Source organism: Astyanax mexicanus, chromosome 16, assembly GCF_023375975.1.
Source record: "Astyanax mexicanus isolate ESR-SI-001 chromosome 16, AstMex3_surface, whole genome shotgun sequence".
Taxonomy (NCBI): Eukaryota; Metazoa; Chordata; class Actinopteri; order Characiformes; family Acestrorhamphidae; genus Astyanax; species Astyanax mexicanus.
The window spans coordinates 7,801,539-7,828,540 of record NC_064423.1 but is presented as its reverse complement, the minus strand read 5'-3'; the positions used below and the strand labels follow the sequence as shown (position 1 = coordinate 7,828,540).

Genomic DNA, 27,002 nt, shown 5'->3' with positions numbered 1-27,002 from the left:
TTTGCCCAAACTTACAGGAGTCATAGACTATGTTCTGTAAGAAAGAACATATCCAAAGATCCTCTCGCTAACACGGACCAGGAAGCTTCCAGCGCTGCCTGACTTCAGCAAATCCTCCGCCTCCTCACGAGTAATAATACCTGTGTACAAAGAGAAAGAGCTCAAATCAAAAACGTTTAATCACGTATTTCAATTTATTGACTGTAAGATAATTATTTATTATGTTAGTAATATTGCAAACAAATATAAAGAAATAGCATTAATCCTTTGAAATAATAATAATAACAAACCCAGTAATTATAAGCAGAACACTTAGACAGAGAGAGAGAGGTTTTTCTTGGATTAAAGCTCACAGATGGCCCACACTTTGAACTCACCATGAAACCAGGGGGCAACTCGACTCTCGCCTTGCTGTAAACAAACTCTGAGGGTCTGCTCCTCTTTAAACCAGCGAATAATTTCATCCCTGCTGGACGTCGACAGCGACCGGCGCATACCTGGCTTCCTGTTGATCATAACGGGAAAAAAACGAATTCAGAAAAGCTTTAAGAAAGACAAGCTGTCTGACTGCCTCTCTCATACCAGAAAATCCTACATGACATCAGCTCTACAAGCCCAGGAAACAATAGAGGGTTAAACTGATAAGCATATATGACACAGCCTAGAGCAGTGATGGTATAGTTACTTTGAAAAAGTAATCCGATTACTGATTACTCCTTAAAAAAAACTTAGTTACTTTATGGATTACGCGATGTGTGTGTGTGTGTGTGAGGTGGAGAGAGAGAGAGAGAGAGAGAGAGAGAGTAACGCACAGTGACTTGGATAAGTAACTTTAATCTGATTACTGCATTGGAAATAGTAACGCGTTAGATTACTCGTTACTGAAAAAAAGAGTCAGATTAGAGTAATGCGTTACTGACATCACTGTCCAAGTTACTGACGCAGACATTCTAATGAAATTCATTAAAGCACAGCTGTCTTTAGTTAAAACATGTTTTTAAATTGAATCCTAAATTTACCCTCAGTTTATACATTTGGCAAACTGTTGAACTATTTTTTTCAGTATCCTTAAAAAACAAAACTTTCATTTCCAGTCTCTTCCACTGTGTTATAATATCACTGACAGTTGGCTGTGGAATATTTAGGAGTGAATTGTAAAAATTCACAACTGGACTTGTTGCACAGGTGCTGCATCATATCACGGCACCACAGTGCTGGAATTGGCTAGTTTGTCAGTTTGCTTTTAATTAGTTAGCTTGTTAGCTAAAAGGCTAATCTAACAGACTCATCCTCACCCATTAATCACTTTCATACGAGAAAGTAGATGGTAAAATGTGAATCAGGGTTAGACATATACTGTAGATAACAGCAGGTTAATATTTTTTTCTTATTTTAAAGGCTCAGTTTTAGATTTTGTCAGCCTGCTAGTTTAGCTAGAAGTAGTTGTACAAACTACTCCCCACTAAATTCCACTCATTTTTGGTCTAGTTTAAATTTCTCCTGAGTTGTTTAGGATGTGATATAGTGATCTCTTGGCTAAAAGAAGATGTCCCCTTTTGTTTTGACTATTAACTTACGATGGCGTTTTAGGGCCACTCTTAAAACAAACAAAAAAAACAGTTTAATAATCTTGAACATTTCAAGAATAAAGTTGTTCGTTTTTGAGAATAAAAACAGCATGATTTGAGAAAAGAATCTCAGTATTTTAAAGACAGTAATAGTAGTGGGTTATTGTACGATTTTATCAACATGACATGCCGACTAAATCTGAACATGCAGCTATATATAGAGATGCCATATGGCTTTACTTTATTGTATGAGTCCATATTCAAAGTGTTGGGTCCTCTGGTGGTGCACCTACACATCCATCTGGTTCTTTCTTCTAAATAAACACAGGTTCTTACACATTTTTCTTACATTTATAATAATCATATGCTGATTGTGCGGACGGATTGAGTATTTATTTATTTGTGAAACCGATACGAAAGTATTACCAAATTCTCAGCATCCCAAATTTTAACGTAAGGAGACTGCTATATCATTTTTCAAACTCTTTAACCCTATTAATGATAATAATAACAATCTTGATTGTAATACTTTATTCTGAAAATATTTTGGCTTTAAATGTATTTTTATTGTAAAAATTGCCCTAAAATGCTGTTGTATATACTATAGAATTTAGAGTGATGCAGAACAAAGATGATATGGGTGACAGTTATAAGATGCAGCCAAATAAGTTTCAGATTTGAACATTTTGATCACAATGTTAGCTAATGTTTACTTGCTTAGCCTGCCTGGTTTCTCTGTGAGGTAATGGTGCATGACGAGTCAAAGTTCTGGCTGACAGAGACAAAAACAGAGACAAAACATACAGATTTGTGTGGAAAGGGCTTCAGTCTCTAGAAGCACAAACCTGGTAGAGACATACCCCAAAAAGACCTGCAGCTGTAATTGCAGTGAAAGAATGATCTTTTTATTTGATTAAAAAAAAACTATAATTTTCGTTCAATTTCACAATGATGTGCTACTTTGTGTTGATCTATAAGTTAAAATCTCATTTAAGTTTGCGGCTTAAGGTGACAAAACATGAAAAAGTTGTGGAAGTATAAAAACTTTTCTAAGTATCTGTAGTTTCTGCATTAATCTTCATTTTGAATCCAACAGCGCCACTCAGTGTTTACAGACGGTCCCTGAATAAACTGTGGGCTTTCACTTTATGTTTTTCAGATATTAAACCAAGTGAGACCAATAATACATATATTAACTAATTACCTAACTGACTAACTACCTAACTAACAGAACACATACATTGTGTTTATTATTAATAATCTGTGTTTTATTAGAGCTTTAGGGATTTTGTTTCCCAGTGTTTGAGATGTGTGAGGAATTTGCGGACACTCCCTCATCGCGGCTTGCTAGGGTTGCCAGATTTGTCGCTAAATTGGACGTTTTTTGGGCTACTTTAAAAAATTACCGCAGCCGCTAAAAAAATAAAAAAGTCACAAAAAATGTAATGTAACAAAAAATGTAATGTACAATGTAACAAGAAATCATCAGTATATATATATATATATATATATATATATATATATATATATATATATATATATATATATATATATATATTATTCTTTATTATGTTGCTATTAAATGTCATTGACTGGGATTTAGAACTGTTATAAAATAACTAATAAAAATAATGTTACTATATTATTATTATTATTATTATTAATAATAATGACTAAGATAAATAGCAAAACAGATAATAAATCTCTTATAAACAAAATACTAAATAGTACACTCATAGTTGTTTTGCCATTTGCTTCGAAGGTGAGACAGACAGCTCTGGAAAAAAAAAGTTAAGAGAGCACTTCAGTTTCTAAATCAGTTTCTCTGATTTTACTATTTATAGGTTTATGTTTGAGTAAAATGAACATTGTTTTTTGAATATTGTTTTATTATATAAACTATAGACAACATTTATCCCAAATTCCAAAAAATAGAGCATTTATTTGTAGAAAATGAGAAAAATGTAGAGCTTTCAGACCTAAAATGATGCAAAGAAAACAAGTTCAGAAATCAATACTTGCTGGAATAACCCTGGTGGTTTTTTATCCGTTTTTTTTTCATGCCTCTTGGCATCATGTACTCCTTCACCAGTCTTACACACTGTTTTTGGATAACTTTATGCTGCTTTACTCCTGGTGCAAAAATTCAAGCAGTTCAGTTTGGTGGTTTGATGGCTTGTGATAATTCATCTTCCTCCTGATTATATTCCAGAGGTTTTCAATTTGGTAAAATCAAAGAAACTCATCATTTTTAAGTGCTCTCAAATTTTTTTTCAGAGCTGTGTATTTTGGGCTAGTTTAAGCTTCTGACGGGCGGGGTTTAGAGTGACTTTGGACTGGATATTTTGTTGGATCTGGCAACCCTGTACGGGGTAGCAGGAGGAGGAAGGGCGGATTCGGAGCGGAGCAGCGCTGCTTCAGTAACCGCTGTTTTCTTTACCTGATTTTAATTCTACAGTTTAGTAGCAGCGCGGAGACTCTCCATACCCCTCCGGATTAGCGGGAGTGTGGGGGATGCTGGGGGTGGCAGAAATGACGGGCAGGTGAGTTCAGACTGAGAGAAATCCGACTTTTATTCCTGAGGCGGAGTCGCTATTAGCTTTCGATGCTAACGGGTAACTTAGCTTAGCTTAGCTGCATAGTTTCAACATTAGCGAGTACAGCTAATAAACACAGAAGTGACTGTAACTCAGAACTACTGAGAGAATTATTGATTTAATCCTGTAACTCCCGCTCTGTCAGGATATCAGGAAAGTTAGATATATAGTTAGGCTAGTTAGTTAGTTATTTATTGAGGGTTGTGTTCGGAACGCTATGAAGCTGCTGTTTTTCGTCTGGCATTTTCCCAGCTCACCGCTCCCCGTTTCCAGCTGTGTTACCAGCAGCCGCAGCAGCGCTAACTAACGCTAAGCTTAGCTAAGCTAACTAACTAACTGCTGAGTGGGGCGTTAGCTGTGTGTGTTAACGTGGCCAGCTGTGTTTACTCACATTATATTTTAATTTAAGGAATGTATTTAATGAGTAATATTCACCATTAAGTGTATTTGTAAGATCAGTGTTTGAGATAATTTTGGGATAATTATTAATACTAAGATTTTTAAGGGTTTTCCCAATATTTGGAAAGAGCAGAAACACGTTATAAGTACATTTTAGTCATTTAGCTATCTGTATATCTGTGTATATATATCTAAAGCTCTGGAAAAAAAAATACTTTAGACCACTTCAGTTTCTGAATCAATTTCTCTGATTTTGCTATTTATAGGTTTATGTTTGAGTAAAATGAACATTGTTGCTTTATTCTATAAACTACAGACAACATTTCTCCCAAATTCCAAATAAAAATATTGTCATTTACAGCATTTATTTGCAGAAAATGAGAAATGGCTGAAATAATAATAATAAAAAAGCTTTTAGACCTCAAGTAATGCAAAGAAAACAAGTTCATATTCATAAAGTTTTCAGAAAGTTAAAGAGTTCAGAAATCAATATTTGGTGGAATAACCCTGGTTGATTTTTTAATCACAGTTTTTAATTCATGCATTTTGGCATCATGTTCTCTTCCTCCACCAGTCTTACACACTGCTTTATGCTGCTTTCTTCCTGGTGCGAAAATTCAAGCAGCTTTACGTTTGAGACCCTACTTTATGAATATATTTTTTCAGAAAGTCTTTTCTTTAAATCTATGAAAGTTTAGCTTTTTGGAGGAGGGATGCAGGAAGGGCATTACCCAAAATAGTCTTTTTGTTTTCTCAATTTTTTCATAATTATGAACACTACAGATACAACCCTGTTAACATAAAAATCATAGTAAATAGAATGGCTAAAAGTGAGCTGAAGTAAACCCCATACCTGTTTCCTATAGGCATCACCGTTTAAACTTAATCCCCTCGAAATTACTCTCTAGTCTCTAGTAGCTATATAATGGGAAATGAGAGCAGTGTGATTTTTTTTCTCTTTTCTAAAAACAGTAAAAAAGTAAAACCCTGATGTGATAAACAATTAGGGGTGGGTAATATAGAACAATATTTCAGGGTATAATAACGTTCACCATATTAAAAAATATTTGTAATATTATTGTGTACAATATGATATAGCGCACCCCTAGTTAATACAGATTTTTCCACATTGTGTAAAGTAAAGATTATGCATGAAAGCAACAGTTTACTTGCACAATCTTAAGGTTCGGTTTAGACATGCAGTCACACAGAATGTTTCAGCCCTCAAGCAAACCTCTCCCTTATCCCCAGAGACTGTGCCAGATCTGCCCGCTGTGCCAAAAACACCAACAGCTCCAGAGAACAGATCCAGCTATAAACATCTGATTTATAGACGTAGATATAGCTGTACTCGCAGCTCCTGGTCTGTGTTTGTATTGGAAACAGTGTGAGATGCTGATGAAGTCAGGCGTTAGATGCTTAGACTGGCTTTGTGGAATGAGGATCTGGTCCCAGTTAGAGGATTACCATATTAGGGAATGGGTTTCTACAGGGGACCTTATCCCTGAACTCATCTTTGCTTTGGTTCCATGGGAACAGTGGAGGAGCCGGGCGGGAGCTGTAATGCTATCTGTGCACTGCTTACTGTACTTCCTCTGAGCTCATCATGCAGAAATATCTAAAGAGGAATCACTGAGTCACTGAGGTTATGACCTGACTGTAGATCAGATCAGCCTCTTCAGTTTACACACCAGACCTTGCTTTATTATTTACAAAGGCTTTTATTAAAATGAATGTTAAATTTGGATTGTTCTTCATTTTAATGATATGATACCAGATCGTATATAAATACACGGTTGAAGCAAAGTTATAATCTAATAGGTTAATTCTTTGGGTTTATTCTTTATGTAAACACTATAAGGCGATTACCCAGTCAGTGCTTAAGTCTAGTCTGGGAGTACACTGCATTCTGAATGGAAATTTCCTACACTATAAGCCCGGATAAGTTGAATTTATTAAAAATAATTGAGGAAACCGGTTGCCTTAAAAAATTGAGTAATGGGTAATGAAAACGTAAGTTAGCATAACTTAGGACATCAAGTTATTACAACTAAATGGAAAGTTGATTTAACTTTTTAAAAAATTTTGTTATACTGTTATAAGTAGGGCTGGACCCGAATATTCGGGTATTCGGATATTCGTTCGTTGAGTAGGTATTCGGTTTTTAATTTTGGTATTCGGATATTCGTTTTTTTTTTTTCCTTTCCAGAGCTCCACCTCACTCTAACCACCTTCTGTTCTCGCGGGTCCCGTCAGAATATCTTGCGCGCGGACAGAACTGAACTGTTATTGGCTGGAGCGGGAGTTTAATCCAGACGATGCGGGAGCAAATTAATAAATAGTTAAGAAAACTGTAATAATTGTAAAAAAAAAAAAAAAAAAAAAACCTAAAGAAAACTCTCAACGCGCAGGATGGACCGACACACACGCACACACCGATGGCACTATTCAGCACTATTCAGCGCTGCTGTTTTAATAAATATATAAGTAAATTTGAAGCACTAAATGTAGTTTATTTAATTTATATTAGGAACGTGGGGCGGGAGCGGCAGAAATGTATATGTGGCGGGCGGGCGCGGGATTAAAATAAGCTATTTTTTGCGGAGCGACGAGACAGAAACGCGGGAGCGTGGAGGAGTGGGTTTAAAAAATCAGTCTCGCGCAGACCATTATACATGATAAAAAAAATGCAGGCACTTGGAAACTGATTTATATAATAAAACGTAAGGGGTAATGTGGCAACAGTAGGGGCTAAATCGGTTACAAAAGCCTGGCCTACAAAAATGATGTCTGAACGAATTTCCTCTTATCTAATATAATTTAAAATGGTTTAAAAATATAAAATAATTTCTAAGCAAACGAAATATTTAATATTGAGCTTATAGCCCAAGTGCAAAAATACAAAATCAGTAATACGGCTATGCCCTGCAACAATCCTTAAACCGAAATAGACCAAGTACAATAACGTCATTAACAATGACTTTCCTCTACTCTAATATAATTTAACATGGTTTAAAAATATAAAATAATTTCTAAACAAACAAAATGTTTAATATTGAGTTTATAGCCCAAGTGCAAAAATACAGTTTACAATGACTGTCCTCTAATATAATTAACAATGTTTAAGAATATAAAATACTTCCTGAACAAACGTTTTTTTTTTTTTGTTTGTTTTTTAAGCAAATAGCCTAAGTGTGAAAACACAAACAGCAATTTACTGGGCTGGCTTGCGCAGCGGAGAAACCGTGCAGCAGCAGCGCTCCTAGCCTGCTTACGCAGCAGTGTGGGGCAGCAGAAATTCCGGGATGAAAACACAAAGAAATCTGGGCTAAAAACACAGAAAAAATATGGGGTGAAAACACAAAAATTCGGGATAAAAACACCAAAAATCCGGGGTGAATATGTCTCGTCGGTCAGAGCAAATTTTTCAGTGGATTAAGGGGGCCGTGATTTTTTTTTTTTTTTTTTTTACCTCTTTTTTAAAAACGAATATTCGAATATTCGCTTCGAATCAGTGCTGAATATCCGGAGCTCAAAAAACGCTATTCGGGCCAGCCCTAGTTATAAGGCCGGATAAGTTGAGTTTACTTAACTTTTTTAAGGCAGGTTTGCTCAATTTTACAGTAAGTAAAGGGAAATAAAAACTTGAGCTAGCATAAATTAAAACATCAAGTTTTAATTACAACTAAAGGGGAATTTGATTTATTTCTAAGGTAGCCCAGGAGGAATCACTACATACGGATGGTGAGTGTCTGTCAGAAACTGTTGGACACACCCAGTATGCAAATAGATTGTGATAGAAGCCAAAAGAAAATAAGCTGTTAATGACTAAAAGTTGGTTCAATTCAAAGATCTCATTTTGAATAGTACAGTATTTGTGCTCACAAATGTTCAGCTGAACTCAACTCAAAATAGTTGATTATTGTTTAGAAATATATAATTTTATGTAGAACAGACTTAAATCATTTCAGTTCAAACAGCGTATGAGTTTACAGTGCACTGAAATGAAATTATATTATAGGAATTCAAAATTCAAAATTATACAGGTATTTAAATTGAGTGATCAAATTAAACTCAATTAACATTTTTTAAAGTGTCCGTCAAATAACGTAAAGCAGCACCTTGTCGCAAAACCACATTATGAAGCTTTTTTTGCAAAGATTACTTTATTATCACTTAAATAAACTGAGTTTATGCAAAGTGACCACGCCCATACATTAATGAAATTACTGTAGAAACGATAGGAAGTTATTACGATAGACATTTTTAACGCACAGCACTAGCAGCAGGAGCTGTAAAATATGGATAATTTAATCTAACCTGTTTTCAAGATGTGCTGAATTATTGCCCAGTCCCATATATGGCTGATTAATTTTTCCTTCTCTCATTGTAATCAGTGTTTTTGAGTAAGTACTCAAATTTAATTGAGTAATCATGACAACCCTCTTGTTATAATTACACTAATCATGGGTTACTGTTGGATTTCAGGCTGATTTGTTACGCAGAGAGGATATATGTCTCCAATCTGTCCAATATGTCAGGTCATCTACAGAAATATAAATAAATAAATAAATGCAGGGACAGTGTTTTTGCTTTTAGCTGAACAGTTCTATAGTGTGCAAAATCATCTTCCCTTGTTCCTGCCAGTGTGCAGTGATGTATTTACATTAGTGCAGTCCCTCAGGGACATGCTGAACATTTCCTGTGTTTTAAACTGCATTTCAGCAGATCTGTAATGGAACTGGATCTACAGTGCTGATTGAAATGCAGCTGTCTGTACACTCACACAGCCAGCAGTAACTAAAAACCTATAATGTTGAATCTTCTAATATGTATTTAAGATCTGTCTCATTCAGTGAAGCAGATAAATAATTGCTTATATAAACTTATTTTTGCACCCAAATAGAAATTTATAGCGCTGTCTGATATTGGCCAAATATGTACTTTATAAAAATAAGTTAAGATGCAAAACTTCCTTTTAATTCTACAGTAAAATCAAGTTGTCATTCAAATAAGTTGGTATTATGTATATTATATTGTACATAATACCAACTGTTGTACTTGCTATATATAGTAAAAATACAGGATATTTCACCAGATTTCACAAGCAGTCACCTGTTTTCAGAAGTCCCAAATTTATATTAATCATGCATTTTATAACAAACTCTTAATAAAAATAATAAAAACAATTGTTTATAATTTGCCTTTGTTGATCACTGGAGGTTCTGTGTTTTGTCAGATTCTCTGTCCTGCGATTACATTTCTGTAAAGCTGCTTTTTGACATCAGTTGTAAAAAGCGCTATATAAATAAATTAGATTTGATGTGATAATGCCCTCTGAAATGTATTAATTTGAGCCAGTATCTTCTGCCTTTACCTGTTGTATCAAACAGCAGGAAAGGTGTTTCAGGATGTGGTTGATTTAATTTGGCATGCGCACGTGCGATGCAGTGATGATGCTGAACGTTTATTTTGTAGCCCTACTGTAAATTTATATGCTTTTTTAAATATTACATTTCTTTTAAATGAAAAAATAAAATAATGCAATAATAAATGCCTGAAAACATCATTCTAACACCAGTATTCTTTTCCCCCACCAGCAATATGGCCAATGCCCTGGCAAACGCCGCATGCGAACGGTGCAAAAGCGGCTTTGCCCCGGCAGAGAAGATCGTGAACAGTAACGGCGAGTTGTACCACGAGCAGTGCTTCGTCTGTGCACAGTGCTTTCAGCAGTTTCCTGAAGGACTTTTCTACGAGGTAAATATAACTTTCAGCCACAGATATACAGTGGGAGACCTCCTGTGTGTGTAATTTACTGTCTGCAGAAGAGAATCACATTCTTTTATATGTAGTGGCATAAAAAAAAACATTCTTTGTGTTCTGGTGTAGATAGTATTGTTGTGCTTTTATATTGCTCCGTGTGTCCTGCTGTAAAAGAAGGAATGGTCTGAGATACGCAGACCATTGGCCGTTAAATAATATCACATGGCCCTTAAATACGGCCCTTAAATAATATCACATTAAAAAAAATCAAGAATACACTACTGCAACAAAACGAAAATTTCATTTTATTATAGCATACGATATGATATGGCACATCCCTTACTGAGATATTAAAAAATACAAGAATTTTATCAGATTTGTAAGTCAATGATCCAGAATATCATGATAATAATAATAATAATAATAATAATAATAATGCACTCCAATACTCTCCATTTATTCAGGATTAAAGTAAAATAAAAGATACTAGACAGATATAATCTGTCTCTAGCAGATATATAATGGACAATTAGAACAGTGTGATATGGCACCATATTTCAGGGTATAATTTCGTTCACTATATTCAGAAACGTTGTTATTATTATGTACTATACGATATGGCACAGCTCTATTATTTACACAATTAAGAATATTAAGTGTTTAAATGCAAGGTGTGTATTGCTTGTCTTATTGTCTTATTAATAAGACAAGGGCACACTAGCAGGGCTAGCAGGAACTTCAAGCTACACCAGACTGCTCTTTTTACTTTTTTACTTTACTTTCACTTCAGATACGCTGTAGCAGCAACAGCAAGCGCGCTTTTTTCGGACAAGGTTGGGCGATTCTCACTTGAGCGGGGCGTGGCAAACCCCCTCTTTCACACTCTCTTTGTTTGCGGACCTCTGGGGCGTTACTCACGGCTTTAAAAGACAGTCTGGTGGCGCTGATTTCCTATATCGCCCGCAGCTGTGCGCAATCTAGAATCCTATTACATCACTCACACTCGCCGAGGCGTCAGCTGTTGAGACCCTCTCGTGTGAAGACCAACGCGGGTAAAGACCTGCGAGTCTACCTGCGCGAGTCCACCGAGCAAGGACACTGACAAGGCAGCCCGTCCTACTGCCTCCTAAAATGTGCTCCCAACACATCTCAGTTATTTCCGGCACGCACAGAAGGCGTAAAAACACAAACAGGCGCCAGGATCATACTAACCTGCGTCCACTAAAACAAACCACGCCCACTACTACCTCATTCTCTGTTGGGCTATGGAACTGCCAGTCGGCTGTTAATAAAGCAGACTTTATCGCCTCTTATGCGAATCATCAGTCATTACAACTGCTGGCACTGACTGAAACTTGGATCAAACCTGAAAATACTGCTACTCCGGCGGCTCTTTCCAATTATTATTCCTTCTCCCACACTTCTCTTCTCTCTGGACGAGGAGGTGGAACGGGCCTATTAATCCCTAATGGCTTAAAACATACTCCACTATTACCGGCAAACACATTCAATACATTTGAGTATCATGCCACACTGGTTAATACTCCAGCAAAACTTGCCATTATTGTTCTCTACCGTCCTCCTGGACAAATGGGCGAATTCACGCATGAACTTGACATGCTACTGTCTTCTATCCCTGAGCAAGATTGTCCCATGCTCATTCTAGGGGATATGAACATCCACCATGACAGTACCAGCTTCACGGACTTCCTATCCCTCATGCAGTCTTTGGAACTGGAGCAGGTCCCCAGCCCTCCAACACATAAAGCTGGCAAACAACTAGACCTGATCTTCACTCGTAACTGTGACACCGACTCTCTGTCACTCCTTTGCACGTCTCAGATAACTACTTTATGAAACTCAATGTTCATATTTCAAATAAACCCACAGCTACTCCTACTATGGTCTCGTTCCGCCGAAATCTTCGAGATCTCTCAGCAGACCAGTACTCCTCGCTGGTGACTGACAATATGCCTCCACCAGGCTTATTTTCACCACTCAATGATGCCACTGACACCCTCTGCTCCACACTAAGCTCCTGTTTGGACAACTTCTGTCCTCTTACATCTCGAGCCATTAGCTCAAACAAACCGCAGCCATGGCTTAAAAATGACACACTCAGGGAACTACGCTCCAAACTCCGAGCTGCCGAAAGAAAATGGCAAAAAACCCAAAAACAAGCAGACCTAAAAAATTACCAACTGCTCCTGGCTTCTTTCTCAGCCAACCTCACTACTGCTAAAGCTGAATTTTATCACAATAAATTCTGCTCTCTCACAGACTCCCGGAAACTATTTGCTACATTTAAATCACTACTCAACCCTCTGCCTCCTCCTCCGGCTACATGCCTTACGGCCGAAACACTTGCCTCATTCTTTACTGGCAAAGTGGCGGCCATCAGCAACCAGTTTACTGATGCACAATGTAGCAGTCCTACTGCATCCTCTACTGCCCGGTGTCCCTCCACCGAAGTCGTTGCTTTCTCCTCGTTCACTCCTCTCACTGAGAACGAGACACTGGCTCTCCTAACACGTAGCCGTCCTACTACGTGTCCACTTGACCCAATTCCTTCAAACCTACTGCAAACTATCGCACCTGCAATCATTCCGGCTATCACTCACACGATCAATGCCTCTTTAACTTCTGGTGTATTCCCCACTGCTTTCAAACAAGCACATGTGACACCACTGCTTAAAAAGCCTTCTCTCAACCCCGCCCAGGTTGACAACTACAGACTGGTCTCACTGCTACCCTTTCTCTCTAAAACACTAGAAAGAGCAGTTTTAAATCAGGTCTCTGGCTTCCTCTCCCAGAATGACCTTCTGGACCAGAACCAATCTGGGTTCAAAAAAGGACATTCTACCGAGACGGCTCTGTTGTCTGTGACTGAAGCGTTGAAAACTGCCAGAGCTGCAGGTCAGTCCTCAGTGCTCATTCTGCTGGACCTCTCGGCCGCATTTGACACAGTCAACCATGACTTCCTCCTAACTATACTCTCAAACATGGGGATCGCAGATAATGTGCTGTCATGGTTCAGATCATACCTCACTGGGTGCTCGTTCAAGGTGTCGTGGCAAGGACAGCTGTCCTCAGCCCGCTCCTTATCCACTGGGGTTCCCCAAGGTTCGGTACTGGGACCCCTTCTCTTCTCCATATACACCACCTCTCTTGGTCAGGTTATCCGCTCACACGGATTTTCCTACCATTGCTTTGCTGATGACACCCAGCTATACCTGTCGTTCTCACCTGAAGATCACTCAATCTCTGCACGGATTTCGCAGTGTCTCTCTGACATATCCTCATGGATGAGGGAGCATCACCTTCAATTAAATCTCTCAAAGACTGAACTTCTGGTTATACCAGCGAAACCATCTTTTCAACACAAATTCTCTATAAGTATCGACTCTCTCTCTCTCTCACCGACAAAGGTTGCTAGGAACCTGGGTGTTATGGTTGATGACCAGCTCTCCTTCACGCACCATGTGGCCTCAGTTGCTCGGTCCTGCCGCTTTGCGCTCTATAACATCTGAAAAATTAGACCGTTCCTGACGCAACAGGCCACCCAACTCCTGGTGCAAGCGGTCGTCATCTCACGCCTCGACTACTGCAATGCCCTGCAAACTGGCCTCTCGGCCTGTGTAGTAAAACCACTCCAGATGATCCAGAACGCAGCAGCACGTCTGGTCTTCAACCAGCCAAAACGGGCACATGTCACCCCGCTGCTCATTGAGCTCCATTGGCTACCAGTTGATGCTCGCATCAAATTCAAAACTCTTACAATCGCCTACAAGGTGATGACAGAACAGCTCCTTCCTACCTGCACTCGCTCCTGAAGGCTTACGCTACCTCCCGGCCGCTGCGCTCCTCCAATGAACGTCGCCTCGCTTTGCCAAACATTCACACAAAGCAATCCAGACTGTTCTCATACAGAGTTCCCCAATGGTGGAACAAACTACCTTCCACTACCAGATCAGGAGAATCTCTCACTATCTTTAATAAACTCCTGAAGACAGAGCTCTTCAAAGAGCACTTACTCTCTTAACACCTCTAACACACTAAATACTTATAACCTCATTTCCTTCTTCCCCTCCTTCACTTCTCTATCCTATTATTCCCCTTTGACCTCCTTTTATCCCTATCCAAAGATGTTTTACCTTTAAACTTATTTTACATTGTACTTGACTATTGTAAGTCGCTTTGGACAAAAGCGTCTGCCAAATGTAATGTAATGTAATGTAATGTAATGTAATTGCTAATAATGTACAGAACGATTTTTATATAGGAAACAGGGATATCCTGCTACCTATGTGTTTTAAAACTGTTTTGCTATGACTTATATATAATTTGTGTTTTAACATTTGACCTGTTTCTCCTATTTTAATTTGTGTCATCTGTCTCTGTGTAGTTTGAGGGGAGGAAGTACTGTGAGCATGATTTCCAAATGCTGTTTGCCCCCTGCTGTCACCAGTGTGGTAAGATAATTTATTATCAAGCGCTCCCACACCATTGGGCTGTCACATATTGCATAAACACCATTCAGACTTGTGCTTCATGCACTGTTTCCAGTCTGAATATTTTTGAGTCTATACAGTAATAAGTCACTTACAGACTTATTTTGTCTGGTGCTGATTACTGAGGTTATGTGGTTATTTTCTATTCAAACTAAATTATAGGTTTATATTGACATTTGCAACAGTATTGTAGTATTCTCCAAAATGATCAGGGTTTTATGGTATGTCAGTATTTCCCTTTTTAAAAGCCTTCATTTTGATTTTGTTGTTGTTCTTCTATTATTATTGTTTTGCAGTTTATTTTAGTTAAATAAAAGCTTTGATGTTACCAAATTGAAAACCTCTGGAATATAATCAAGAGGAAGATGGATGAACACAAGCCATCAAACCACCAAACTGAGCTGCTTGAATTTTTGCACCAGGAGTAAAGCAGCATAAAGTTATCCAAAAGCAGTGTGTAAGACTGGTGTAGGAGAACATGATGCCAAGATTAACCATCTATGTTTAGGAAACCTTACTCAGTGATTACCTGTTCATCAGAAAAACATAGCCAGGTTTGGAGGTTAAAAGTTACAAGAGGTTACTGTGACATATTGCACAGTTCAAATAAGAAAATACTGGCTAAAGCTCTACTGACAAGAGCTGCCAGAGCTTCCGACACACCCCCATCATATAATGAATTACTACAGAAAATATACTCCTTTATGGTCCTGTAAGCCTTTAAGCTCTTTAGAACTATTATTTTTTCAGATAATAATTTTATTATATATATATATATATATATATATATATATATATATATATATATATATATATATATATATATATATATATATATATATAATTTTCTTTTTACTATGGATTGATTATCACGTTCTCAATTTATAAACTGTTTTAATCTCTAATTATAGTGACAAGTTGATGAGATGCTTTGTTTGATTGCATTTTTTTCCTAAGACCATTTATAAAACATACTTGCAAGGTATAAATAGCATCTATATTCATACCATGATAAGCCGTGGGGTAAACAGTACTGTACCGCTGCAACTCCATCAGTATGGTGGTGTTTATTTACCATTACTACTCCATCATCATTAGGGGGCTGTTTTTCATTTAAAGTATTTTTGGGAGTGAATGCACACTCCCAAGAATTTAGTATTGACTGTATTGATCGTTTTGACTGTATTGATCGTATTGACTGTATTTCCATCGCTCACTGTAAATCCTCCTCATGCCTGCAGGAGAGTTCATCATTGGCCGTGTGATTAAAGCCATGAATAACAGCTGGCACCCCGACTGCTTCTGCTGTGATATCTGTCAGGCTGTGCTCGCTGACGTCGGATTCGTTAAAAATGCTGGACGGTGAGTTTGATCAGTTTCGGTCTAAAATTCCATTTAAACAACAACAATATATCACCTTGCGTACAATATCACAGTATCACCTTGGCAGCATGTTTGTATTTTGTGTGATGGTATGCATTTTTACCTCCTAGTACGTTTATAGTAGAGTTTAGATTCTCTGCTCAAACCCCACCTGACTCAAGGCCCGACCTGAATTTGGGCCGGTTTGGGCTGAGATTTACCACCACTTTCCTCGGGTCTTGTCGGGTTAAGTTGAGTCGGGCTCAGAATAATAGTCTGTGACACAGGCGTCTGTTTTTTAATGCAATTTTTATTTTATATGATGCTGTGGTGTGATAATCACAATATAGCAAAGTAATACATCAAACTGTGTTTTTTTAGAAAGTGCTTTATATTCTTAAACCATTTAAAATTATATTAGATTAGAGGAAATCATTCTTGTAGTTTAATTTACCGATGTTCAGGTCTGTGGATTATTGTTCGCATTATTTGCGTTTTAATCTTTGGGAGATCGGTAATTAATAAACATTTTTATTAAATAATAGATCTATGCTTCTTCAGTGTTGCAATGTTGAATGAATTAACATAATTCTGAACAGATTTCACTCATTTAAACAATTTTTTTTTTCAAAAAGCTCAGTTTTAAATGCTTTACTTAATAAAAAAATGTCTGGTTTAAATCAGACCTTGCCCGAAATTATAGTTTATGGGATTGGTCGGGTCGGGTCAGGTTTGGGTAGCATGTGCATGGGCTTGGCCCGGCTCAGGCTGGATATTTAGGGCCTGATCTAAGCTTTAATTTGTAGTATTTAATGTTCTAAAATACGCCTGTCGTTTGAGCTCGCATTTCACCAGGTCACCACAAGTTAGTTTTAAGTGTGCTCACCGCTGCTCGCAGTGTTGTTGTGCTGTCTGATTAGCAAGGAAGCTAATCCATAAATTTTCCTCTAAACTGCCGACACACTGTGCTGTGCTGAAGACTGAGAGTGAAGAATCACATTCTATTTAACTTCTATATATTTGTGTTTATATATAAGTTGCTGAGTTTTGGGTGTGTGCTGTTTTTTTCAGTCATCTGTGCCGTCCGTGTCATAACCGGGAGAAAGCTCGTGGTCTGGGGAAGTATATCTGTCAGAAGTGCCACGCCATCATCGAGGAGCAGCCTCTCATCTTCAAGAACGATCCCTATCATCCGGACCACTTCAACTGCAGCAACTGTGGGTGAGTGCGCATCGAGCTCAGGGAAGAACAGATTTCAGCTGAAATTAACCTTCGGCTGTAGGTCTGTTTAGGTTAGGGATGCAGCAGGGTTCCTATGGGTTTCTTAAAGATGAGTGCACAGGTTACCTGTAGCTTTTTAGTGTTAATTTAATTTAGTGAAGTCTTAAATGTTCGCTTTTATTCTTTCGTTAATTCCTGAGAATCATGGTTTGCTACCAGTGATTAAACTACAAATCCCATAACTACAGGCAGGAAATAGTCCTGTTATCATAGTCTCCAAAGTAGGTCTGCAACTATGATTATTTTGGTAGTCGACTAATCTGAGAATTATTTTTTCGATTAGTCGATAAGTCAACGATTATTTCTGCCATCTCTAAAAATGATAGAAACAGCAGAACATGAGATTTAAATGGCGTTTAAATATCTGAATGTTGTTTACACATGAAAGATACTGATATTTAGTGATTTAAAATGTAATCTGTTGTGTTTGGTCACTTTTGGAAACACAAACTAAGTTAAGTGTAAACTGTGTGAGTGAGCTGTTTACCCCCATTTATCTCCCATTGCGGCGTTTCTGTCTCCAGCACTGTGTGTAATGTGGTACTGTTACAAATTAACAATTAGTCGACAATGAAATGTGTAGTTGACAAATTTTAAAAATCGACATAATCGTCAGTTATATCGACTAATCGTTGCAGCTCTACTCTACTCTGCTTGTAGTGTACAACATGGGAAAGTGTGTGTTTAGTGAGAGGCTTGATCACAGAGATTGAAATAACAGATAACTGAGATTAGTTCTAAAAAGGAAGAACTCAAATCTAAAATTTCACTGAAAATGCTTTTAAAGTGTCTTAAAATGTCTTAAATTTAACTTTAACTTAATTTAATCTGCAAGAACTCAGTGCACCCAGGGTTTCCCCCAGGATTTCCTTGAAGGTGCGGTGGCAGGACCCCCCGGTTGGGAACCGATAATTTATATCACGTTAATGATATCACGATATAACACAATTACACATGTTTCCAGTTATTTTCTTTATTTCCAACTGTCACTGAAAAATGCCCACTTAAAACAAAAAGTTGCAAAAAGTAGGTTTCTTTAAAATAAATCCTTATTGTTCTTTTTTCAGATACGGTAAACGTAAAAGTGTGCAACACAAAATGTTAAATTATACATAACAGAGGAGAAAGGGCACAACAGACATGTTATCTATACAGTATATCACCCAGCCACATTCAGTGGCACATCTGGCAGGCTGGCTCAGAGCATTTAATCCTCCTCTTGAAAACTTCAAATGTGAATGCACAAGACACAATACGAGACACAAACATTACAATTTTCTCACTGTACAGTATACACAATTAAACTTTATACAAAACCAAATTCAATTTAATATATTTAATATATATGTATTATTTATTCGCTCTTATCTGTATTAGGTATTTTAAATGTGAGTGAGTAAATAAAATAAAAAATATTATTGAATTTAATTAAAAATTGTGCTTATTAAAACAGACAAATAATATCTTTAATCTTTAATTTAATTACAATAAAATGTTTACTGGACCGTGAAAACAAATGCATCACACACTCTAAAAAACAGAGGTACGATATGAGTACTTTTTTGTACTCGAAGGTACACTCTTTATAATTGTACCCTCAAAGGTACAATATTGGTCTTTACAGGGTCAGATTTGTTCCCTCTGAAGTACAAAGTCATTTCTAACAGCAATAAGTACAAATTTGTACCATTTAACCAGCCAAAGGGTACATTCAGTATTCTGCATCACTGTACTAATAAACAATATATATTTAAATTGCACATTTTTTATTTGAAAGCCAGACAATTTTGTATCATCAAGTTTTTGAGCCATATTTAGTTGATGATAATGTTTATAATCTTTATGATCTTTACTGCCACAAAAACCATGGGTACAAAAAAGGACTTTCACTGAAAGGTACTTTTTTGTGCCTCAATATAAGGTACAGCCCCAGCGACAAGCTTTGTACTCTTTTAAGTACAAATCTGTACTTATATTTCTTAGAGTGCAGAGCTGTTCTAGGGTGCCTCTATTCTAGGGCCCTACATCCTTGCTTTATGACAGCTCCAGAAACAGAAACATAGCGTGATTTTCACTCCACCAGGTGAGTGAGCCTGAGTGGACACCTGCGTAAGTTGAAGCTGTTTAATCACTGTTTAATTCATCTCTCTCGCGCGCGCGCGCATTATGTTTCAGTCTCTCTCTCTCTCTCTCTCTCTCTCTCTCTCTCGCATTATGTTTCAGTCTCTCTCTCTCGCTATTTACAGGCGCGCTCTCGCTCTCTCTCTCTCGCGCGTTATGTTTCAGTCTCTCTCTCTCGCTGTGTCCTATACTCACACTCTCTCTCTCGCGCGCGCGTTATGTTGGCACTGCATGACTAACTACCGATTTCCACCCCCGAAGTTCAACACATGGCTGACGGAATTATTCCCCCCTAAATTTAGCTCCGGCAAATTTAAGACATTTTGGTTGAAATTTTAAGACAAAATAAGACTTTTCAAGGCCTTATTTGACAAAAATGAAATTTAATACCATTTAAGACTTTTTAAGGACCCGCGGCCACCCTGCTACATGTGCAGGACTGGAACACAGCTGTGCGTTTAGGAATTACGGCTAGAGAAGCCCTCACCTGTAGCCTCCCGAAATAGATGCAACATGCGAAACCAGCCGTGTTGTGTAGGCTACGTCTACAACATATTACCGATATAACCCTTGAACAATGTTCAACAACTTGTTCACAAATATAAAAAAAACATCATTTCAGCGCCACATACCTCGGATTCAGTTGTCCAGTTTGACAGCTGGTGTCCTGTCGAGATGATCAAATTCCAGTGTCAGAAACGAGAGAGGGCGGGGCAACGCTGATCAAGCGCGGGAAAAACGCCGGGCTCCGAATTTTCACGAAGGGTGGCGGGGAAGAACGAAGGCGTGGCGGACCGCCGCACTGAAATGAACGTGGCGGAAACCCTGGCACCGAAATAAAACATCTGTAGTATAATGAAATCTAATACTAATCAGTTTTTTTCTCATGCAGTTGAATCAAGTGGAAAAATGTGTATTTAAATATATTTTTAGTCTCTGTGATTTGAGTTGTAGTGAAATGCCCTTTTTTTAATGTAGTTAACTGTATGTATGTGTAAATGTTTGCGTTAGACTACAGTTTTGTGATTGTTTTGTAGGAAGGAGCTGACTGCTGATGCGCGAGAGCTGAAAGGAGAGCTGTACTGTCTTCCTTGCCACGATAAAATGGGCGTGCCGATCTGTGGAGCGTGCAGACGACCTATCGAGGGCCGCGTGGTCAACGCCATGGGCAAGCAGTGGCATGTTGAAGTAAGTGTGTGCACCGGTGTCTATGTTCAGGTGGTGCTTTAAGCTAATTGTATTTTTGTCTGATGAAGTGCACACTTCTAAAGCTCATATAGTAAATATTTTCCGTGTTAAAACAGAACTACTAATAAAATAAAAATATTGCTTTATATCCTGTAATTTATATGAATAAAGCTTCTTAGAATCATTTCTATAATAAACTGAATTTTGTATATATCCTGATTAAATGTGGCGAATGTTAATAAAGAGTAAATTGGCTCTGTTTTGTGTGTTTGTAGCACTTTGTGTGCGCCAAGTGTGAGAAACCTTTCCTGGGTCATCGTCATTATGAGAGGAAGGGTTTGGCGTACTGCGAGACTCACTATAACCAGGTAATACCAGTGATCTGCTCTCCAAACTGACACAACTAAACTGTGTATATCTTCCTTACTTTACCATGAGTCTGATTAGATTTTATATTAGTTTTTGCAATTCTGTATTGATCCTGAAAATCAGTATTGATATTAAATGAAAAGTTTACTGGTGGAAAACAGTGACTCATCTTGTGTTGTGTTTAAACTTATGATTTCACTGTTCAGATTGGATGCGTATGATATTTTGATCATGTGGGATTCAGTGAGAGGGTAAAAATCACGTCTGAAAAAGATTGTACTCCTTGTAAAACAACCTTAAATTAGATGTAGACTGAGATGAGTGTACTAGAACCTTCCATGATCCTCTATACACATACATGAGTGTTGCATGATATTTTTTGTCTGGCTTTAAAAGCAATAATGCTATTTATACTCAGTGTCTATAAAAACTGAACTTCTGCCCGTCTGTTCTACAGCTGTTTGGTGATGTCTGCTACCACTGCAACCGTGTGATTGAAGGCGATGGTAAATATTGGCTTTTTGATGCAATTTTCTGAAGCGATGGGATCGGTCAGGCCAGATATTGATTTAATAAACAAATTGAGTATTGGATGGACTTCACAGATCCAATAACTGATCCATATTACAGCCACAGCCATATTACACTGGACACATAAACGTTTCATACAAGACATGAGACAAATCACCAATCCGGATTCCAGATCCACAGTTTACCCTGAACTAGGCTGTCACACGGAGCTTTTTTTTTTTTTTTTTTTTTTTTTTTTTTTTTTTTTTTTACCTGTCTAGTGTAGCTTTTTTTTTCAGTAGGTGAGTGTCATGAGGCAGCAGGACAGGGAAAGTTTTTGCTCGTACTGCCTCTCCCTATTAGGCTACAGAGGGGCGTGTAGTGTTTTGTTACGGTGTTTGTTGTAAAGTGTGGAAGATGGGGGAAAAAAAAAAAATTCAACCGATTTAAAAGAATCGGAAAAAAATCGGAACGTGACCCAAAGAATCGATTCTGAATCGAATTGTGGGATTCCCAAAGATTCACAGCCCTAGTACACATTATGCTAAAGCTTGCTGGATACAAAGATAAAAACTGTACTGTTCTCATTTTCCATGCCCTATCTCCCAGATACAGATTATATCCACAAATGATAATTTATTATACTCTAATCTTTGATACATACTGTTTTATTAGTTGGAATATTGACTGCTGGTTAAATCTGGTCCAAAATTACTGTATTTTTTATTATCACAATATATATTGCAGAAGAACAAAATATTTCAATGTTATTTTTTTTATCTAATATCACGCAGTATAGTTTCAGAAGGTGAAGCAAAGAGCATCAGCAGTTGGTTTGAGTAAAATATCATTTGTTTGGAGATATTGTAGTGTAAAAAACACAAAAGTGCAACACAGTGAAAAGAGGTTCATGACATGCAGATAAAGCAGTAGACTCTCACGCCTGCTTTCTAGAAACACACTATACTGCACTATATATATGTTTTCCTGTGAGAAATTTTTGCAGCTTGAGATTGTGCCAGTCGAGGTACAGTCTCTTATATATAATAAAAAAATGCATTTAAATTTGTGTCTATAGTGTATATTTGCACTCCTATTTTTTGTTAGTTTTAGCTTTATTAAATACAAACAATGGAATTGTTCATATAAAAAACAAATATATTAAATAATTTAATGGAAAAATCTGTATGTAATAAAGAGTGTGTGAAACAACCACAGGAGTCCCAAATGCCAAACACTAGATTTCTGAGCTTTCTGCTCCACCCCTCTCCTCCCCAGGCATGAGGCTCTCACAGGTTGCCAGATTGACACACATTAGTGCCAAGCGATGACTGATTTAAGTGTAGATTCATCTTTCATCTGTAGCTGATCAGTGAAAATATACTCGATTCTGTGCTCAAAATGCCCATCTTTATTATGCTAGGGGTCGTAATAAATTATCCAGCAACTTTACTGAAGCTCAGTGATTACCTGTTCAGCCGAAAACTTGCCACTTTATTGCCACTTGTTAGATCATATGATGCAGTCTTAGATGCATAAAGGCTCTGCATCGGTTACTTTACTCGTATATTATATTTTAGATCACACTTCTCTGTAAGATTTGAGTAAGTTGAAGGTGTTTGATGATTATTAACAGTTGTGATATTTTGTTTCAGTCGTGTCGGCTCTGAACAAGGCCTGGTGCGTCAACTGCTTCTCCTGCTCCACCTGCAACACCAAGCTCACCCTGAAGTGAGTGTCTTCTTAACACAAACACACATACACACACACACACACATGCTCTCCAACTCTCTCTCTTTTTTGGTTTTCTCTCTGTGTTCCTGTGTTGCTGTATGGCTGTGCTGATACTGCAGTGTGTTTGTGTTGTATACTAAGGCTGCAGCTATCGATTATTTTAGTAATCAAGTACTCTACTGAAAAATCGATTCGATTAATCGAGTAAACAGATAAAACATAAAATAAGAAATTTCACTTAACAATGAACGACCAATTGGTTTAATTTTTAAATTCATAACATTTAAACAACATTTCCACACTGCAAACACAAATAGAAATAAATAATAAACACAAAATATACATAAATAAATACCACAAGTAATAATTCAATAATCGATAATTTAATTAATCATATTAAATTATTTTAACTTAGGATTTCTTGTAAGTGTCAAATATAGGACATTAATCAGTAATAAAGATATAAACATTGGCTTTATGTTGTGCATCTTAGCTAAATGATATAATACATTATATTAATCACAGTCAGAGTAACTTTAAAACATAAACTCTACGTTAATAACATAATAAAACATAAAGCCTGTGTTAAGTGGAAAACTTGTCTCGTTGTCGTTGTAATAAACTAATCACACACACACATTATACAGTATTAATAATAATCCAGACTCCACAGTGCTGTTGTTCTGTTATTAAGGTGCATTAACATTAATCTCATTTATTACAAGTTAAATTTCCACCGCTCTAAAACCTCTGTCTCCTCCACTTCCTGCTTCCTGTGCGCGGGTGACAACTCTGAGCGCACTGTTTCACATTCAAAGTCCGCGCTAAATTTACGTGCTTTGCGTTTTAAAACTAATTAAACGATTCCTTGAGGCACAAAAAAATGTATCCATCAATTTTTTTAATTACTTGAGTAATCGCTTCACCCCTATTGTCTACATTTCTCAGTGTCTGTCTGTGTCTTTACTTCTCTACTAATGATAAATGTTTGTGCTGTAATGTGTGTCTCTCTCTCTCTCTCTCTCTCTCTCTCTCTCCATTCTTTCCTCTCTCTTTTCACTACTCACTCCTCATGTATGTCCGTTCCTCTTCTCGCCCGTCCCTCGCTGTGCTGCTCGGCGGTTCTCAGGGATAAGTTTGTGGAGGTTGATCTAAAGCCGGTCTGTAAGCACTGCTACGACCGTCTGCCCGAGGAGCTGAAGCGCCGTCTCGCTAAGCGCGAGCGTGACGCCCGCGAGAGGAAGAAGAAAGCTGCTGCTGTCTGTCTGTAACTCTTCTGTCTCCTTCTTCACTTTCTTCACTTTCTTCATCCTCATTCTCCTTTGCTCTCTGTTGGGGTCAGCTTCTTATATTTTTAACCTCTCACTTTCATCTTCACTGTGTTGTTTTTTTTTGTTGTTGTTGTTTTCTGTTGATTATATGTTTGACGTACATTGCCTTTATGTTCAACAGCAATTAGGATTTTTTTTTCCCCCAATATGTGTTTTTTGTTGTTTCATGATTTTTATTGTTTCATGATGCATAAAAGTGTGAGAACATTTAGGCATTAGGTCATTTATTTATTATAGTAGAAGAAAGGAAAATGTTGTGTTCCAGCTAAAAATCCTTTGCCCATTTGTGAAACATGGTGGTGGTAGCATCATGGTTTGGGCCTGTTTTGCTGAACCTGGGCCAGGACAGCTTTCCACCATTGAAAACGCACAACTTTAACTAAACAAATGGTTGAATGAGCTTCACACTCAGCACGCTCTCTCTAGGTTAATTTGTCCTTAATACTAAAATACTTTTTTATGAATTTCTTTTTCTATGAAACCTACAGCAGAACCTACTGATTGTGTGTAAAATGAGCAGCACCCTGGATCAGATATTTATTAGATGATGGAAAAATAGAACGCTGAGTTTCTGCACATGCTCTTTAACACGTGAATGTTGATATACAGGATTCGTAGGGTCATGAAAAACCATGTCATGGAATCAAGTCATGGAATTAGAAAATTTTTTGGAAAAATAAAAACACCCAGAAAGTTTTGGAAAATTGGTCTACAAATCTTTGTGTTTCAGTTTATCGATGAAGAAAATCTATTTTGAGCTACAAATACATCAAATAAATCAGCTCAGAGTTAATTCAGTAATTTAGCCTTTACACAATGGAGCTCTTAGAATCTGACACACGTTTTATTATTATATTATATATTTTTATTTTAGGCCTACTATAATCAATTTTGATTGAAGTTTTAATATGTTTTAAAAATTGTATGGTCATGAAAATTTGTCTTGAAGGCACGGAAAAGTCATGGTTATGTATTGGTTAAAAAGTGTAGGAACCCTGGATGTAAACCACATGTTTTATATATTTCTCTGATTTATTTACAGAAACAAGTTTGTGGAGTTCGATATGAAGCCTGTGTGTAAGAAGTGCTACGAGAAGTTTCCCCTGGAGCTGAAGAAGAGGCTGAAGAAGCTGGCCGAGACCGTAGGCCGCAAGTAACCGTCCACGGCCGCGGAGCGACTCACAGATCACCGTGAAATTCCTGGTGCTTTAGAGAACCTATTCAGAGTCCGTGCATTTCTGTAGTGGAGGTAAAACACACTCGAGCCTTAAGTCCCTCATGTTACACCTCTCACTTCCTCTTACTTCCTCTCACTTTCCTCCTCTCACTGCTGCACTGCTCTCACCTCACACTTTAACTCTCTCTTAATTTACCTGATCCTCCGAGTCTGAGAAGAAGCTGAAGTTATGGAAGTGGAAGGGTAGAGCTATTAAAAAGGATTCGGCTCATCAGCTCCTCTGTTGCCTTTATCATTATATTATTATGCCTCTTTATTCAAGGTATATATATATATATATATATATATATATATATATATATATATATATATTCAGCATATGAAAAATTAAAGTAAAATATTATATATGGCTCTCGGTAATCAGTAGGCGGCATGTTATAGATGATTTTTAAACATCAGGACACATCTGAAGTGCTTTTCTTTGAGGAAACAGTGCTGGTTATGTTGGGGATGCACCAAAATCAAATCCTTTGGTCAAATATTAGTTCTCTACCGGAATTGATTTAATTTTGCCATTTTTTCTACTGTTGCATAAAGTTAATTGCCTACATATATTGTTTTTTTGTTTCTTTGACCCACTATGGCATAATTTGATATGTTTAAGGATGAAAATATGAATTTATTCATCTTTTAAGTACATTTGGACAAAGCAAACAAGCTGATAATTTTGAATTAGGTGTTTTAAAGCATTTAAGATATGAGAAGTAGGATAACCCAAACCCAGAACCTGAGATTAGAGAGCATTGCTGCTTTTTTATTTTTAATGTAATAAAAGTGGTCCAAAAACTGCAGAAAGTAATAGACAATATAAAAACACAGTTTCAGCAGGTTTACAACAAGAATGTAAGAATGTAGTAGGAATATAAACAGATAAATACATATAAATACTTCTTTACCTTTTCTTACACACAAATCTATTCTTATTTATCACTCACTCATATTCCTCATTGTATTGGATTGTATTGGATATGCTGTGTGACATTTATAGTAAAGATAAGTAAGTAAATAAAGCATTTTATTGTATGGAA

The 27,002-nt window shown here is 37.2% G+C and overlaps 1 protein-coding gene across 2 annotated transcripts; it reads left to right on the top strand.

Moving 5' to 3' along the window:
* Window positions 1-3,943: 3,943 nt before the first annotated feature.
* Window positions 3,944-26,273, top strand: lims1 (LIM and senescent cell antigen-like domains 1). 2 transcript variants are annotated; one of them, XM_022669530.2, is made up of 10 exons: window positions 3,944-4,111; window positions 10,165-10,324; window positions 14,736-14,802; window positions 16,083-16,203; window positions 17,275-17,424; window positions 20,643-20,793; window positions 21,069-21,161; window positions 21,620-21,668; window positions 23,328-23,403; window positions 25,780-26,273. In XM_022669530.2, exons 1-10 carry the CDS (start codon window positions 4,083-4,085, stop codon window positions 25,892-25,894), a joined length of 1,011 nt encoding a protein of 336 aa, XP_022525251.1. In that variant the 5' UTR covers window positions 3,944-4,082; the 3' UTR covers window positions 25,895-26,273. The 2 variants fall into 2 exon arrangements, with proteins under 2 accessions (XP_022525251.1, XP_022525249.1); XM_022669528.2 differs by lacking the exon at window positions 25,780-26,273 and adding an exon at window positions 24,536-24,692.
* The last annotated feature ends 729 nt before the right edge of the window (window positions 26,274-27,002 follow it).

Excerpts from the sequence above, each read along its gene's own strand:
- lims1 (XM_022669528.2), top strand. The coding sequence starts at position 4,083 with ATGCTGGGGGTGGCAGAAATGACGGGCAG. Across the intron at positions 17,425-20,642 it reads TTCAACTGCAGCAACTGTGG|GAAGGAGCTGACTGCTGATG; the intron begins GTGAGTGCGCAT and ends ATTGTTTTGTAG. Across the intron at positions 23,404-24,535 it reads AACACCAAGCTCACCCTGAA|GGATAAGTTTGTGGAGGTTG; the intron begins GTGAGTGTCTTC and ends GGCGGTTCTCAG.